We start from the raw sequence: 18,286 nt of genomic DNA, 5'->3' as shown, positions 1-18,286 counted from the left end.
GTCAAAACCCATAGTTTTCCATTACATGTCTAACACACTCATTTAAGGCAGAATATGTTCCACCCCACTTTTATTGACAGACGTTTTCCTCTGTTTAGTTCAATGCCTACCCTTCAGTGCATTGAACCTCATTACCTAGCACCATCCTGTTACACCTAGCCCTAGCACAACCCTTAAGACACATTTATTTTCAAACAACTTACTTGTTGTGGTTATCCTACTGAGAATGTCCCACCAGAAATGTCATGGACCCATTATCATATTAAATATGATATTCTAATCAATTCTAATCTAATTCTAATCAACTCCTACAGACCTGAATTATTTCCAGCCATGGTATCTTTATTAATTTGTAATTGTATATAGCACAAGTCATGCATTGAATGTAACTTCAAGTGCTGAACAGTAGTAAACAAGCCACATGTACAAAGATAGGGCTGGCTGGAGCAGCTCCCAGGAGGGAAGACGCGACACGCGACGCCTACACACTAATTTATAAACAGAGCGGAGGGTATGACAAGTAAAAGACTACCTATTAAACCCGAGGTTCATTTACAATATTCTGCATATTCTTCTTCCATAAGTGAATAAACTAAATATTGACAGGGAAAAAATCTACATTACCTTCCTCCAAAATTTTAATCCTGTTTGGGCAAAAAAAAATCATCCCGCCCAGGTATTTATACCCGCGGTCCAGTCATAACGGAAGTGGAAAGTCAAGGGCCATGATTTGAGAGAAACGAAACTTATCTGGTCGCTGCTGCGGCAGTTCGCGAGCAGGAGGTGACGAGTCGGATTGTTTGACACGTTTCTGCGGCTGGACTGTGACTGGACAGGAGTTGCCAGAGGGAAGTGACGGTGTAGGAAGGGTATGATGGAGTCGGAGGAGGAGGGGGGTGAGCACATGGGTCGCAACAAGCGGAAAAAACAGGAAAGAGAGGATCAGGTTGGATCAAAGGCTATGAGAAAAGATGAAGAGTTTAAGGTGTTTGTTTCTCTGGAGAAAGAGGGAGCAACATTTGATGGGCGGAGTCCTATGCAAATAACTAAAACTGTGTATAAGGAAATTGGGGAGGTGAGGAGTGTTAGGAAGTTAAGAAATGGTTCATTGTTGGTGGAGTGCAAGGATGAGGAACAGCTAAAGAAAGCAGTCAAGGTAACTGTATTGAACGGTCAGAAAGTAAGAAGTGTAAAAGTTCGAAAAGGAAGCAGAGGAGTTATAACCGGTATCCCTGTTAAAGTTTCAGTAGAAGAGGTGAAAGCTAACATTAAAAATGTAAAGGTGAGCGAAGCGAGGAGATTGAAGACTAAAAGAGATGGGATTCTTTGCGATAGTCTATCAATTTTGCTTACTTTTGAGGAAGAACGCCTCCCAGAGAGAGTGTTCATTGGCTATATGAGCTACGAAGTGAAGGTGTACATACCTCCCCCGTTACGGTGCTACAAGTGTCAAAGATTCGGGCATATAGCGGCAGTGTGCAAAGGGAAGATAAGATGCAGTAAATGTGGAGGAGAACACAAATATGAGGAATGCAGGGAGGGGGCAAATCAAAAATGTTGTAATTGTGGTGGCAATCACAGTGCAGCATATGGGGGGTGTGAGGTATTCAAACGCATGAGAGAAGTTCAAAAGGTTAAAGCTGAGCAAGGGCTGTCTTATGCAGAAGCAGTTAAGCAAATCCCCAAACCAGTTATTGTGGCAAAGGAAGGGAATAACATGAAGGGAGGAGAAAGTAGGCCTACAGCGCCGTGTGGAAAAAGTCAGGATGACACATTGATTGTAAAGAAAATTGATTTTGTGCTTTTTATTGCTGATGTTATCAATGGAGCTGCCCAAATACATAGTAGAACAGATAGAATTAAGATTATAGTTAAGTCTGCCAGAAAGTACTTAAATGCGCAAGGGATGGAGTGGGGAGATGTAGTAGATGCGCTTAATGAACCAGGTACTAGTAGTGTCGAGGAATCATCTCAATCAAAGACATGTTCAGACATATAATAATGGTATTAACTATCCTCCAATGGAATGCAAGGAGTTTGATTTCTAATGGGCAGGAATTTAAAAAATTTGTTGTAGACTTACAAAAGAAACCTAATGTAATATGTATACAGGAAACATGGTTGAGACCGCAATGGGATTTTGTAATACAGGGTTATGTAGGTATTCGGAATGATTGGAAGAATGGGAATGGTGGTGGTGTGGCTACATTTGTTAAAAATGGGACAATATTCAAAGTAATTAACTTGGGGAAAGAACATGAGTCAATAGTGGTGAAAATTTGGACAGGGAAAGATGAGTTTGTAATAGTGAACTATTATAATCCATGTAAAAGATTATGTCATGACACATTAGATATGGTGGGTGCACAAGCACAGGGTAAAGTGATATGGTGTGGGGACTTTAATGCACACAGTGCATTGTGGGGGGGTGAAAGAACAGATGCAAATGGTTTAATTATAGAGGAATTTATAGAGGATAAGGGATTGGTGTGTATGAACGATGGGAGAGGTACTAGATATAATAGTGCTCAAAATAAGGAGAGTGCAATAGATTTAACACTGGCTTCAATGGGAATTGCAGGTATTACAAATTGGGAAGTGTTAAGGGAGTCTACAGTGGGGAGTGATCATTACCCTATAAGTATTATGCTTGGAGTAGAAGTAAATCAAGAAGAGGACATTAAGATACCGAGATGGAAGTTGGATAAAGCTGACTGGGAGAACTTTCAGCAAATTAGTTGGGTCAAGGTTGAACCGTTACTTAGAGAGGAAATATTAGATGTGGATGAGTTTAATGAGAAGTTGGTGTCAGCCATTATAGAGTCAGTACAGGAAACAATACCGATGAGTAAAGGGTGTAAAGATAGGAAGAATGTACCTTGGTGGGATAAAGAGTGTTGGCAAGCAGTTAAGCATAGGAATAGTTCATTTAGACAGTTGAAAAAACATCATTCTCTGGAATCATTAATTCAATATAAAAGGGCACAAGCAGTAGTTAGGAAAACTATAAAAACAGCTAAACGGACATACTGGAGGAAATATTGTAATACGATAGGAAGGGAGACTAAGCTGTCTGATATATGGGGAATGATCCGAAGAATGAGTGGAATTAAAAGGAATTATGTAATACCAGTGTTGACAGGTAGCAATAAATCAGCAGTCAGTAATAAAGATAAGGCAGAACTTCTGGCAGAAACACTCGTGAAAGTTCACAGTTCAGGTAATTTAACAGTAAATGCTAGACACCCGTAGGGATACAATTCTTGCTCAGAATATAGATGTTAATGTAAAGAAGAGTGCAACAAGGGATAGTTTAGATTTACCTTTTACATTGCTTGAATTAAAAAGGGCTGTAAATGTGAGGAGGCAATCATCACCAGGGAAGGATGGTATTTGCTATAGTATGTTAGCTCATATGAAGGATCATGCATTATATGTAGTATTAAAGTTGTTTAATAAAGTGTGGGAATCAGGTAAAATTCCAAACAAATGGAAACACTCAATCATTGTACCTATTTTAAAACCAGGTAAAGACCCATCAGATCCATCAAGCTACAGACCAATAGCACTTACATCACAGTTAGGGAAAACTATGGAGCGAATGATCACAGAAAGGCTAACATACTATTTAGAAAGTAAAGAGTTGTTCTCTCCTTTTCAAAGTGGGTTCCGTAGAGGAAGAAATACTATGGATTCCATTTTACGTCTTGAGTCAGAAATTAGGAAAGCTCAAACTAACAAAGAAATGGTGTTAGCTGTCTTTTTCGATGTTGAGAAAGCTTATGATATGTTGTGGAAGGAAGGATTGCTAATCAAATTAAGTAAACTGGGGGTAGATGGTAGGTTATATAACTGGGTGTTAGATTTTCTTTTTGGCAGGACAATACAGATAAGGGTAGGGACAGAACATTCAAAGGAATACAGGGTTGAGAATGGGACTCCACAGGGGAGTGTTTGTAGTCCAGTATTATTCAATGTCATGATTAATGACATCTTTGAACAAGTAGAAAAAGGAATAGGGAAGTCTTTGTATGCAGATGACGGGACCTTGTGGATAAGGGGGCGGAATCTGAGATACATAGAGAAGAAAATGCAGATTGCAATTGAGAAGGTGGAACAATGGGCAAATGAGTGGGGGTTCAAATTATCTATACCTAAAACACAGGTAATAGTTTTTTCTAAACGATCGAGAGAAGTGTCATTGAAATTATATGGGCATACTTTAGAACAGGTTCATGTAATTAGATTCCTTGGTGTTTTATTTGATGAAAAGTTGACCTGGAAACAGCACACGGATAAAGTAAAAGATAAATGTAAAAAGGTCAATAACCTGTTAAGATGCCTGTCAGGGAGAGATTGGGGAGCAAGCAGAGCAGCATTGTTTAATGTGTATCAGGCTTTGATGAGGGCTTCTCTAGATTATGGATGTTTAGGATACATGTCAGCAGCAGTAAGCCATCTTAAAAAGTTGGATGTGCAACAATCACAAGGACTTAGAATATGTAGTGGAGCTTTTAAAACATCCCCAGTAGCAGCAATACAAGTTGAAGTTGGGGAACAGCCACTGTGGATACGCAGAATTAAACTATTGTTAGCTTACTGGGTTAATCTCCAAGGTCAGAATAGTTCACATCCAACTAGGTCTATTGTACAAGATTGTTGGGAGCATAATAAGACACATTATATGAGTTTTGGATGGATAGGGAATACAATAGCAAAAAGGTACGATTTAGATAAATTACGGTATAGTCCAGTAATCCCGCACTCAATTATTCCACCCTGGTTATATGTGAATCCATTAGTAGATTTAGATATACAGCAAGAACTACGAAAGAAGTCCAAACATGCACATCCTGGGAATGTGGTACAAAACTATATTGGTCAGCACTATACAGGCAAGTTCTTAATTTTTACAGATGGCTCAAAAGACCCAGAGACAGGACGTACAGGAGCTGCAGTATTCTTCCCACAGTATAAAACAGGAATTAAAAAAAGAACCACTGATCATTTATCAGTGTACACAGTGGAGCTCCTAGCAATATTGACAGCATTAGAATGGTTGGTAGAGAATAGGGTTAGTAATGCACTCATTGCCTCTGACAGTTGGGCAGCACTGTCAAGTATCAGATCGTTGAAATCATGCAGACAGGATATTGTTTTCAAGATCCATCATTTAATTTATGTAATATATAGTATGGATATCACTGTTTGCTTTGTTTGGGTTCCTGCTCATGTAGGGGTAGAAGGAAATGAAGATGCGGATATATTAGCTAAGCAGTCACTTAAATCAGAATCAATAGAAATGGATATTCCACTTAGTAAAGCTGAGGTAAAATCAATCATTAACAAACACATGCAGGAACTATGGCAAGAAAACTGGAACAGAAATGAAACAGGAAGGCATTTGTTTAACATTCAAAAGAAAGTCGGAATAGGAAGTAGGATGGGCAGGAACCGGAAAGAAGAGACAGTGATATCCCGGCTCAGGATAGGTCATACTGGGTTGAATGACACACTTTACAGAATAGGAAAACACCCAAACGGCATTTGTGCACACTGCAATAACCCGGAATCTGTTCAGCATGTGCTGCTGGAATGTGGAAAATATGAAGAACAGAGAAAGCTCCTGAAAGCAGCAATTCAGAAAGCTAAGTTAAGGTTTACTGTAGGGAACTTACTTTACACAGATACAGTAAATAACCAGGTAATTAAATATCTGAAAGAAACAGGATTGATAGGTAGGATTTAACCCTACCCCTCCCCACCATTTTGTTTATTTCTTTCATTTACATTTTCCCCCCTACCCCTCCCCACCATTTTGTTTATTTATTTCATTTACAATTTTCCACCTGTCAAGCTAACGTTCCACACAGTCCGGTAGGGGGTGGTAATGCGCCACACAGTCCAGTAGGTGGCGGTAATGCACCTTAAGCTGGTTGCCAACCGCCAATCAAATAAAAAGAAGAAGGGCCATGATTGGCCTACAGAAGTCAACGGTGTGTTAGAGAAGTCAAACGGTATTATTATGTGGTGTAGACAGAATTCTCGCTCGTCACTCATCCAAGTGATATCCCCTGCTCTTTCTACCAGAATAGTAAAAGAACCCCTTATTTCAGATGGGTTCAACCATTAAATGTAATGGTTCTGGCTCACAACAATATACAAAATAAGACTAGAGTCTTGTCAACACGTCTTCATTGTCTGATAGTGTTGACTTCTGGAACGCAACCCGCCAGGCAGGCTCTGCCGCGGTCAAAACTCTCCAAAGTCAAGGCTCTGCCGCCTGCGCAAACATTACGCACGAATGACTCGAGCAGACATGCGCAGACATGACGCACGAGTGACTCTCGAGCAGACACCCAAGTGTCAAAACATTGTGGCTAACGTTAACATTCGACGCTGTTTGCTAGCAAGTAGTTTGTGCTACGAGGTAATAGAATCGTCTAAGCTAGGCTAATATCCTTCGCTAGGCACCACTGGCGGTAAGTAGCGATAGTAGTGATCACTAAAGCCAACAATATCCATGACTAAAGCCGTGATAGATAGGCTTGGCTGTAAAGTTACTGTTGCTTTTCGGAAGCCCCTCTCTCTCTAGGCTAGCTAATATACTAGCTTTGTTTGGGTTGTTTACATGACCTCACACAATTGTTGACAGTTCGTGAGTTTAGAATGATGAGGTTCTATCTCCGTTTAGAATGATAAGGTTCTATCTCCGTTTAGGGCAGTTCAGAGATATTGAGCATCAAAGTTTTTACATTCCATTATGTTTTGTGAGATGGAACCTTTGTATTTTATGAATTACTAACTCAGAAATGTCAACATTTTAAAAAATAACACCACACAGGCATTAATCAACACCTAATGGATCAGATTATGTAAAAAACTAAATTTTGACAAAAATTGAGATAGAACCTTATAATTCTAACGTCACGAGTTAGCATAGAAGCGAATACTTATTCTTGGGTCTATGTTTCTGTTTCTCTTCCATTCAGATAAGCGACGAGTTGCATCTGATTCGTGCTGTCTGTCGCTTGGCTTGAGGGAGAGACAAGCGACATCATGTTTGGTAAGAAGAATAAGCGACCAGTGACCAAGGGCCAGGGGGCTGCTGCAGCCAAGCAGGTAGGTGGACGTTTCCTGACGTTAGAATTATAAGGTTCTATCTCCATTTTTGTCTAAATGGATTTTTTTTTTTTTACATAATCTGATCCATTAGGTGTTTATTAATGCCTGTGTGGTGTTATTTTTAAAATGTTGACATTTTTGAGTTAGTAATTCATCAAATACAAAGGTTCCATCTCATAAAACATAATGGAATGTAAAAACTTTGACGCTCAATATCTCTGAACTGCCCTAAACGGAGATAGAACCTTATCATTCTAAACTCACGGTTTGTTATGGACCCTGATGAAGCACTGGTTCTCAAACATCTTATCTCCCCCCGAGGACTCAGGAGAGGTTTGAGAACCACTGCCCCTAAAGGACACGGAATCACTGGAGCTGTGAATGTGATGTGGCAAGCAACTTCTTGACACGAAGTGTCTTAACTGTTTCCCTTGTTTCAGATGGGTTTATTTTTAGACTTCAACCCGGAAGAGATGCTGGGTATGGATCAAAACCTGGACGACCCTGACCTAGAGGCTGAGTTAGCTGCCATCACAGGGAGCAGACCTGCGGGCGGGAAGCCAAAACCGAAAGCCAGGAGTGAGTGTGTGAGCTGTTATTTGGTGGTTCGAAGGATAGACTTCCTCCTGCCCAATTTCCAATGAATTCGGTCTGTTTCACACATTTGTATATCAGTGAATTATTTGATATTTGATGATGTCCCTTTTTAGCCCCCTTGCCAATGGAAGATATAGCAAGAATGGCAGAGGAATGTATGAGAGACTATGATGATGAGGACGACGACGACGACCTGGAAGATGATGAAGACTTATTGGTAACTGTTTGTGGCAGCTAAATTCATTTTCATACCTCCTCACTTATGGAAAATGTGGGTAGGTGTTTTGAATTCTTGCGTTATGCCTGTCTTACTAGGCGGAGCTGCAAGAAGTGGTGGGTGAGGAGGAAGTAGAGGATGCTGTAGCAGCCTCCCCTGTCTCAGTTAACCCGTCTGAAGCAGGAACACCGGAATCACCATTGCAGGTACATTACACATCTCTTCTGCCTATACACACTTTCGATAACATTCAGTAACAACTCTCAGCCTCAGGTGGGTTAGGGTTAGGTATCGTGTGTATGCATGCTGAGGACAAAACCATGTTCTTATTCCTAACTCCAGGAAGCAGGGGTCGCTTCTGCTCCAGGAAGTCTCCAGCACACCCTGGAGGAGAGAATAGCCATGTACAAGACTGCCATAAAGAACGCCAAGGCATCAGGGGAGTCGTCTAAAGCCCGGAGATACGACAGGGGCCTGAAGGTTGGCGACGTTACCGTTATGGATCTCTACAGATTCACGTGTACCTCAAATTTAAGGGGTCGATTACATTCATGTACTGAAAAATACTCACAGAATAGCAAGATTTCTGTGATGTTCCACACAAGTTACTTGCAGTACAAGGAAGGATGTTCTGAATGTCCCTGCCCCCTATGACTTTATGTTTCTCTGCAGACTCTGGAGTCCATGCTAACCTCAGTGAAAAAGGGGCGGACGGTGGACGAGGCAGGTATCCCCCCACCTGTTGCCTGCGGGGACCCTGGTGCCCCCCCGCAGCCCGCTGCTCCTGTAACAACACCTCCAGACCAGCTGGCGGAGCCGGAGGCTGCTACGTTGACGCCGCCCGTCTCCCCTCAGGCAGAGCCTAGCAGTGAGGAGGAGCTCAGGACCTCCTACGCCTCCCTGGCCACTGTGAGCAGCCAGCCCACTGCAGAGGAGGGGGAGGGGGGGGAGGAGGAGGAGGAGGAGGAGGAGGAGGCGGCTGGCCTGTCTACTACAAGTGAGTCTAAATGCCAGCTTGAGTTGGCACAGATTCATCAGCCAATCATCAGAGCTGTTACGTTGGTGACAGGTGCCTTTTTATTGCAGTGCAACAGTGCCTCTCCCTATGCAGCTATTTAATTTCTCATATTTATGACTTGTCTTTATCCATTTATAATAAGCCGGTCAGACCTGGCCGTTTTCCCTTCTGTAGATATGGAGTGTACTATGTCCCTGGATGTGTGAAGCATTCATTGTGTGTGTGTGTGTGTGTGTGTGTGTCTCTCTCTCTCTCTCCCTCTCTCTCAAACCCACAGTGGGCGGGGCCACCAAGGCAATGCTTTTGGAACGGCAGAAAGAGTACAAGAGTGCAGCACTCAGAGCCAAGCAGCAAGGAGACATGGACCAAGCCAAGCGGTGCATAAGGACTAGCAAGGTAAATGGGGAAAACAATGGAATACCTTATGGAGGGTTTGTGTTGTGTGTGGGGGAGTCAAATGTGCAAATTATGACGAATGACCACCAATTTTTTTCAGAATGATTATTCAGATTATTTATATACTTTTACAGGAATTGCAAGCGGTGTAGGTTGTTTTCGTTATAATAAACAATAGAAACATAGTTTTCTTTCGTGCCATGTACCGTATATGTCTTTGTTTTGCTCCAGAACACTGGATCAGTAATCTAACATGAAGTCCCTCAGCTTTATATGTATACTGTATCAGAGGTCACCAAGTAGTGTGGTATATCACATAGTCCTTCCTGATATATTTCAGTTTGCACAATAACTGTAGTTCTCTACTCTTCTCTACTGAATGTACGGAGAGTCTTTGGAATGTGACAGGAGGCTGAACAACATTAAGCTCGTTAACCTGATGTTTGAGTTCCTCTGTCTGTCTCTGGTTGGCTGCCTGCCTTGTTTACCCCAGAGTTGCCTGAGCTATCTGAAGCATGCCAACCATGTAGGAAGAAAACAAAGACCGCCATTATGATGATGATGTTTTATTTCGGTGCAGAGGTTTGAGGCGGTGATCGAAGCGTTGGAGAAGGGCCAGGCAGTGGACCTGAGTGGCCTGCCTCCATCCCCAGCAGAGGGTAAGGGCTGATAGAAGGTGGTCGGTTGTTGTCTCAGCTGTTACTATGTTTTCGATTTCAAACGGGCAGTACGTAAAATGGCTTTGGATTTTTACCCATGTTTTCCGCCAGGTATTAAGTAATAGTGACATCAGTCACTTTATAGAATTAACACCATAGCACAGGGGTGTCAAACTCAATTTCATCCCGGGCCACATCAGCATTATGGTTGCCCTCAAAGGGCCGGTTGTAAGGCTATATAAATGTTTCTACTCTTTATCATATCACATAATTGCATAATTGCATTCAAATACTATTGGTTTTAGTAATAACAAGCAGACATTCAACTGTACAACTATTGTACAATTTATTGTACAGAACATTGTACAAAAACACATGCTTGTGCTTCGATATATATGCATGTACGTCGTACGTGGACACAAAAATACTATTGGCACACACTCACATTTCTCTGTGTTATTATAACATAAATCTTTTATGAGATTAAGAAACCCTCATTATTACTAATGAGGAATGGCTTTGATTATAGTAAACATGTGGCTGCATGAACACACACACACTCACACACACACACACACACACACACACACTCACACACACACACACACACACACACACACACACACACACACACACACACACACACACACACTGAGTACATGTAAAAAAGTAGTATACATAATAAAGTCAAAAATAAGGGTTGTTTCAGGTCATAACTATACTGGTCAGGTTCTGGTTGAGGTTACTCAGACATGATGTGAACGAATGATGTGTACACACGAAGTAGAACTCTCCTCACCCTGAGACACCATTCACACACCATCCTAATCCATGGATCAATCCCTGCACATAGCAACAAACACAAAACAAACTAAATGCAAGCACAACCATTAATTCTAATGGCACGTATATTACATTGTACCTATTCTTAATTGAAATACATTTCATGATATTGTATATACTTGAAGGTTTAAAAAAAAAAAATGTGTACCTATTTGATTTCTGGTCGATGTCTGGCTTTAGGTCTTGTGTGGTAGAAATCGGTGTGTGATGCTGTTTCTCTGTCGTTAGGTGGGAGGCAGAGCTTGAGTTCATCTGTCCCAGTGAAGGAGTCCGCCCCGGGGAAAACTACCAACGTCACCTCCCCTGCCTCCACAGACCCAGGTGAAACATTAAACAACATTCCCGTTGCCTAGCGACTTTATATTTGTGTGTCTTCCCCTACTTCTCTCTCTCAACCAAGAGTCATCATGTCTAAATCAGGATCTAAATGATTCTATCAACAGTAAGATGAGCTTTGAGATTTATTTAGGATGCTCTCTAATCCTCCAGCCCCAGCGGGCTCCGCAGCCCCTGAGGCCCCTGCCCAGCCCAAGGACGTCCTGGAGGCCCTGGAGCAGAGGAGAGCCAAGTACCTGGAGGCCTGCGCCCAGGCCAAGGCCAGCGGGGACGACCGCAAGGCCCGTATGCACGACCGCATCGCCAAGGTGAGCCCCAGGCCTAGCCATGTTACCCCTCCATTTACCCATCCATTATGTTTCCATAAAAGTAGTAGTAAAATAGTCATGACATGTTCAGCTCCAAATAACCTTTGACCTTTGACCTTCCCTCCACAGCAATACCAGAGTGCCATCCGTGCTCATAAGGCAGGAAAAGCAGTCAACTTTGATGAGCTACCGGTCCCCCCAGGTACGAACCTGTGGAGCCCTTAATATTGTTATCTATGTCATAGTTATGTATGTCATATTGTAATGTATGCCATATTGTTATGTATGCCATATTGTTATGTATGCCATATTGTTATGTATGTCATATTGTAGTGATACTGTAAGTGTGGTAGTTCTAACTGTTGTTACAAGTTAGTTAACTAACTAACAAAATAGTTAGCTATATATACGCTAGTAAGTTGAAGAGATGGTGCCCACGATGCTGCTGTCCTGGTCCCACAGGGTTTCCTCCAATCCCGGGCCAGAAGGCGGCCGGAGCTGAGGAGGGATTCGCTGCTGTGCTGGAGGCAGCCAATAAGCTGGCCTCTGAGGAAACCACAGAGGCGGGGGAGGAGGAAGAGGAGAAAGATGGAGAGAAAGAGCAGGAGGAGGAGGTGGGTTGGGCTGTTTCAACCCTGAATGAACAACCATCATGTGGTCATGTTCTGCTGTTTTTGACCGTCTAGTAACACGTGTTTAGTGGTGTGATGTTAATAGAGTAGTGACTGTGTGTCTTTACAGAGCAAGCCTCCTGTTCCACAGAAGCCAAAGAAGCCCATGCTGGCTGTCCCCCCCTCAGCACAGGGGCCCAAGAGAACCCCCTCACCCTCCCCAGACAGGACATCCCAGAAAGAGGGCCTTTCCCCCACAGGTCAGTCTGGATATCTCCAGTAGTGTACCCAACAGTAGTGTACTCAACAGTAGTACTCAACAGTAGTGTAGTCAACAGTAGTGTACCCAACAGCAGTGTACCCAACAATAGACTGAGATAAGAGAGGTCAACTTGATCACTGCTCTGACATGACACCTACCGTCACCATGCACAAAAATCTGACAAGCAGCATTGTCCTCTGATCAGACAACAAAATGATCCTCATTTTCCAACATTTACAACTACAGCTGTCAATCTCATTTCCCTGTGACCCCCCCCCCTTCTCCTTCTGTAGTGGTACAGCAGCTGGACTTCCTGGAAGGCCGTAAGAAGCAGTACATGAAGGCAGCCCTGCAGGCCAAGCAGAAGAACGACATGGAGCAGGCCAAGAGCTTCCTGCGGGCCGCCAGGGGCTTCGACCCCATGATCGAGGCCGCTCGCAGCGGCAAGACGGTGGACATTAGCAAGGTCAGCACCCTGACGTGACAGCAGCTGTTGTTAATTTCTCCATATTCAATCATCACATTTTCATTAGTGCCTAGTGGGTAGGGGCTCGATGTAACATAGAGGGTTGGTTGGCCAATTGACTAATCAACCCTACTGAAATGACTGGAGAGAGAACTCTAAAACCTCTCTGCTGTGTTCTAGGTACCATCGCCCCCTGGTGACGAAGACGAGGACTTCATCCTGGTACACCACAGTGACGTCCAGATCTCAGAGAGGGCCGAGGAGGTTTACACGCAACTCGCCAAGATCCTGAAGGAGCAGTATGAGGTTCTGTGGAACATCTGGTTGTTACAGGGTGACGGTGGTGATGGTGTCTTAATGACTTACTGCACTAACTGCACTTTTCTTTTACTAATAGATGACTGTCTTCTTTCCCCTCCTCTTCAGAAATGCATGACTTACACCAAGCAGTTCACCCACCTGGGTAACATCACAGAGACCACCAAGTAAGCCCCTCCACATACTGCATCCAGCCTGCATATGAAATCGCTCAACCCCACCGCGAGTTACAGTACACAAACAAACGCAAACTACCGCACCCTGAACTAACACACACTTTTAACGCCCTGTTCTAGTTGTAGAGTTGAGTGTTGTCCCGGTGGTGATGTTCCTTGTGTGTTTTGTCAGGTTTGAGAAGTTGGCGGCCAGCTGTAAGAAGAGTCTGGAGGTCTTGAAGCTGTCTCAGTCTAAGGGGTTGGATCCCCCCAAACATCACTTTGAGCAGAGGACCTACAACACTGTCAGGTTGGCAGGAGACTATCGAAGGATTAGGCCTGTCCCTTGTATTGTGTGAACCTAAAAGGCCTCTACCTAAGAGACTCTCTCTCTCTCTCTCTCTCTCTCTCTCTCTCTCTCTCTCTCTCACACTCTCACACACACACCCTCTCTTGTTCTCCCTATCCCCCCCCCACCCTTTCTTTCCTTCCTGTAGACTGTATCTGACCACCACCCTCTCTGTCTCTTCTCTTCCTCCAGGATATTTCCAGAGCTCAGTAGCACTGAGATGGTAGTGGTCGTAGTGAGGGGGATGAACCTGCCTGCTCCTCAAGGTAACATTGGCATCTCTTCATCTCTTCATACCCACATGAATACCCACAACCCTTCATATCCTACCTTTGTACCAGCCAGATGCTAGTAATATTACACCTCAACGGTCGTACCTAGCAGATTATACCTCCCTGTGCTCTTCCTTCCTCAGGTATACAAACAAATGACCTGGACGCGTATGTCAAGTTTGACTTCCCCTACCCCAGTACGGTAAGTGGGCTAAAACGGTGCCCCCTCCCCCTATTTCCTGTTAACTGTGTTGTCAGGTCTCAGGTGTTGTCAGGTCTCGTGAAAAATCTAGACAGCCTTCCAATCAAAGCTACTGCAGCTCAGTCAAGCCATCGCCAGCTGAGGTAACGTTTCCTTCTGTGTTCCATCCTAGGAGCAACCGCAGAAACACAAAACTGCTGTCATCAAAAACACCAACTCCCCAGGTGAGAGCATAGAAGTCTTATGGACATCCATTGGTCTATTTTTGCCTCCGACTGGCTGTTTATGCATCACACAGTCTCCACTGGTGTGCTAGTTTGTGTGTGCACAGTAGCTGTAATGTTGTGATGTATGCTTTGTGTCTCTATGACTCTAGAGTACAACCAGAGCTTCACGCTGTCCATCAACCGGAAACACAGAGGCTTCATGAGGGTGGTGCAGTCTAAAGGCCTCAAACTGGAGGTGCTGCACAAGGGGTGAGTCCAGTCCTTCTGTAAAGGTGGAGGATATGTGTCTGGCCTGAGGGGACTGGGGTGCATTTCAATAGTCTAAAGTGGCCAGGTGAAAGGCTAGGCCAGGTGAAAGGCTAGGCCAGGTGAAAGGCTAGGCCAGGTGAAAGGCTAGGCCAGGTGAAAGGCTAGGGTTAAAGTTGTCCTCCATATGACTTTCACCTAGCCTGTGTTTTCAGAACAGTAAGATGAAGGGGGGAGAAGAGGCCAGAAGAGGGAGCCAGTCAGTTTAGACCCTTGAGGTTGTTGTGTACCGTTGTGTACCCAGTGTGTTGATGTCATGGTTGGGTGTCATGTGACAGTGGCTTCCTGCGGAGCGACAAGCCTGTCGGGACGGCCCACCTGAAGCTGGAGAAACTACAGACGGAGAGCGAAGTACGGGAGATCATAGAGGTGAGGCTCAGATGGTGAAAAGATTCCTCCATGTAGGATATTATACCACTACTCTGTTATGCTGTGGGTGTACTAACTTACACTATGGGTGTACTAACTTTACTGTACTAACACACTGTGTGTGTGTGTGTGTGTGTGTGTGTGTGTGTGTGTGTGTGTGTGTGTGTCTCTGTCTCTGTCTCTGTCTCTCTCTCTGTGTTTGTTTCCAGGTTATGGATGGTCGAAAGCCTACAGGGGGTCGCGTGGAGGTGAGGGTCCGTCTCAGAGAGCCTCTTAGTGGACAAGACCTGCAGAGCACCACAGAGCGCTGGCTAGTCCTAGACCAGTCACAGGTAAAAAAAAAAAAAAAAAAGTTTTTATCTGAATGAGACTAATGCTTTAATGCAAAGGATAAACACATAAAATCTGTTCTACTAGAAGTAGTAGCTGCAGCATCAATACTACTGGCAGAGACAATATCATTAGAAGAGACTGACTGATGGGCTGTATTCATTGGATCTACCTTTCTGACTATTAATCTTTGACTCTGATTTTCCCCTCCAGATTCTTCTCTAACTGATGCTGCTAACGGGAAAGGTCAGAACACTCTAACTGGGTATGTAGTCATTTCTTCCCCAACCTACTTTTGTTGGGAATGAAATGCTGCAAAACTCAATGACTCTTTTGTCTTACAGATGAAAAGCACTCACTCAAAAAGCACTCTGAGATGAAGACGAGAGAAGGAAGAGAGGATTTAGAGGAGGATGACAGTTTGGTGTCGTGGCTGGCCTGTGGAGTCTTCCAGGCCCTGTCGGTCTGACATAGTCCCACGTGGGTCTTTTATTTTGAAGGTTTTGCACGCCGAAAGACACGGAGCCCCTTTTCACACAGCGCCCTCTATAGGAGGAGATGTGTCGTTGCCATGGAGGAAACAGTGACACCTCCAGTGACGATCAGCCTCCCTCCCCTTTCTCTGAGAAAGGGCCCTTTTTTGGATACTCTCAAAATGCGTCCTTACTCGAAGAAATCACCCATTTGACATGACTTGATTGGTGAAAGCAGTGCAGTCAAAAGCTTGCTTTGACCAATCCAATCATGTAAGGTCAGTGATCACTTCCAGGAAGGGAGGATGCATTTTGAAAGTATTGAAAGGGTCTCGGTCTGAGAGAATGCTAGTGTGGCCTTCCCTTATATGAGGGGACTCAATGTACGCTAACCTGATCCTGCTGCCCTCGATGACATAGTTTATATTACACCTATGCACTAATACCAAAGTAATCACTGTTGCTGGAAGATCCTGCGTTATTTGAATTGCCTTTTAGCTGCCATACTGTTAACTGATAATAATGTGTGATTGAAAAATGGAAAGTTCTAAAGGTTGTTGTTCAATGTTGTTTCCAGGACTGTTTGAGTGTTGGTTAGTTTAATTTCAAGGGCAGAGGGGGTACACTGAGGCTCAGGCGGACATGGCACCTTCACAGATATCTAATACTGTAGCTTGACATGCGTACGCCATTGACCAACTGTCTGGTCAAAGGTACTATACACAGTGAAATATAATAATTTAAAGGTTCCATAAGGTTCAAGCCAAGTTTGTGGCACGTGTCACTTTGTTCTGATTAATATGGATGTTATCTTACTGTCATCTTAAATATACTCTCACCACATGAGATGTGGTTGCTACTGCACATTGCTAGAAAATAATAGTCACTTATCTTTTGAAGTTGTCTCTTGTGTTCAATAAAGTCACAAGTTTACACACTGTATAGCGATCAGCTGTGCACATTGGAATATAAGTGAGTTGAGCTGAACTGACCTTTTAGCGGTTAGGGTTAGTTAATTGTGCATATTTGTTCAAGTCAAAGTTGTACAGTATGAAAGTATATAAAGTATATTGTCAAAGGATAAAGGTAGGTGAAGTCTCCTGGAAATGATTACGGAAAGCCATAATGGATAGAAGTCTGAGCAAATTGGCCCCATCCCCAGTTCATATAACTATGAAGTACTGCCAAGAAATCATTCAACTGACATCTGTATTATCGTCATCACAGTCCCATAATTTATATGTAGTTTATTCAGATTATTTTGCTCATCTTTTTCATCTAACTGTATAAACCAACAGGTAAGGGCTAATACTGTCAAACTACATTTCCCTCCTCTCCCTGATGCGAGCACTTGTTCACTAACCATTGGGCTTAAGTGAACTGGAAAGGCCTGTTACTATTCAATCTGTTGAACCATTACATATTACATACTCACACATTTTCTTTCTCGTCAAAATGTGCTTGCTGTCCTCAGCTCTGATACATGTTTGTGTAGGAATGTTTACCCTGAAAAGAGACTTTTGACCGTATATTGTAACAGGCCCTGGGCCACAGTCAATCAATATCAGTTAACAATGTGTTTTGGGCAAAAAACGAAGCATGCGTTTCACTTTTCTATAAGTTTTATTATACATATACTACAGTTTTTGATAAAGACTGCTTTTATTGACATTTGTAGTGTACAATAAAGAAAAAAAGATGTACAGGGTTTTTGGCTTTTCATTTCATATCATTTCTTTTTGATTGATCTCAATGTTAAAATAAAAAAAACAGCATTTTCTGAAAACCCAGCCACTTTCAGGATTGTATGAATGGATTTTAGTTTTCCACAGAACAGAAAAAATATTGTCAAAATGCAACATTGATTTGCTCTCTTCACCATGGCAAGCTTGTTTGTTTCTGTATGCATGCAGTGTTAAGAGTTCTGGTAGTCTGTTATAATTGAATTAAAAAAAAATGCTACTATCAATAAAAACAATTGCACCTTTTGGATATAAGGTATTGCACACCAAAAATAATGCCAAAGACAAGTCATGGAAAACAAGGAGGAACACGCATCTCGATCTGCCTCATATTGTAAGACAAAATCCGTAGGATGCCTCATCTTCATGTCACAGATGTGTGTAAAGAAGCCACACTGTTGTAGGAGAATGATGCAAGCTTCTCTCCAGAGAGCTGACCTGCACACAGGAGAGGACTAACACAGTGATGAACAATACCAACTCAGGTAGAACAGGAAGGGTGAAGTCCTCCAATAACCGTCGTCATCTTTTCCAGCCATAGCAGTCGCCTCATGATGCCCCAGTATAACCTCATACAGTCTTGTTAAAGCACGCCCCGATTCTTACCCTGGTAGGTCCTCAATACCAAAATGTTTTATTGTCTAAATGGTTGACTATCTTTAATAGCTTTACTTGAATTGACACACTAATGCAGTCTGTCAATGC

General features: G+C 43.1%; 1 protein-coding gene across 1 annotated transcript; it reads left to right on the top strand.

The window, feature by feature from the left end:
• The first annotated feature begins 6,366 nt into the window (after positions 1-6,366).
• Positions 6,367-18,155, top strand: cc2d1b (coiled-coil and C2 domain containing 1B). Its single transcript, XM_080547010.1, has 27 exons — positions 6,367-6,482; positions 6,993-7,122; positions 7,566-7,704; positions 7,836-7,939; positions 8,038-8,145; positions 8,282-8,419; positions 8,612-8,866; positions 9,026-9,032; positions 9,235-9,353; positions 9,934-10,012; positions 11,084-11,176; positions 11,345-11,499; positions 11,629-11,701; positions 11,962-12,113; positions 12,241-12,370; positions 12,666-12,838; positions 13,019-13,144; positions 13,265-13,323; positions 13,505-13,621; positions 13,853-13,926; positions 14,076-14,134; positions 14,307-14,358; positions 14,511-14,610; positions 14,946-15,036; positions 15,246-15,368; positions 15,580-15,631; positions 15,711-18,155. Exons 2-26 carry the CDS (start codon positions 7,060-7,062, stop codon positions 15,589-15,591), a joined length of 2,601 nt encoding a protein of 866 aa, XP_080403136.1. The 5' UTR covers positions 6,367-6,482; positions 6,993-7,059; the 3' UTR covers positions 15,592-15,631; positions 15,711-18,155.
• Positions 18,156-18,286: the final 131 nt, after the last annotated feature.

Source organism: Nansenia antarctica (assembly GCF_963989245.1).
Source record: "Nansenia antarctica genome assembly, chromosome: 16".
Lineage (NCBI taxonomy): Eukaryota > Metazoa > Chordata > Actinopteri > Argentiniformes > Microstomatidae > Nansenia > Nansenia antarctica.
This window is presented reverse-complemented; position numbering and strand designations above follow the sequence as displayed.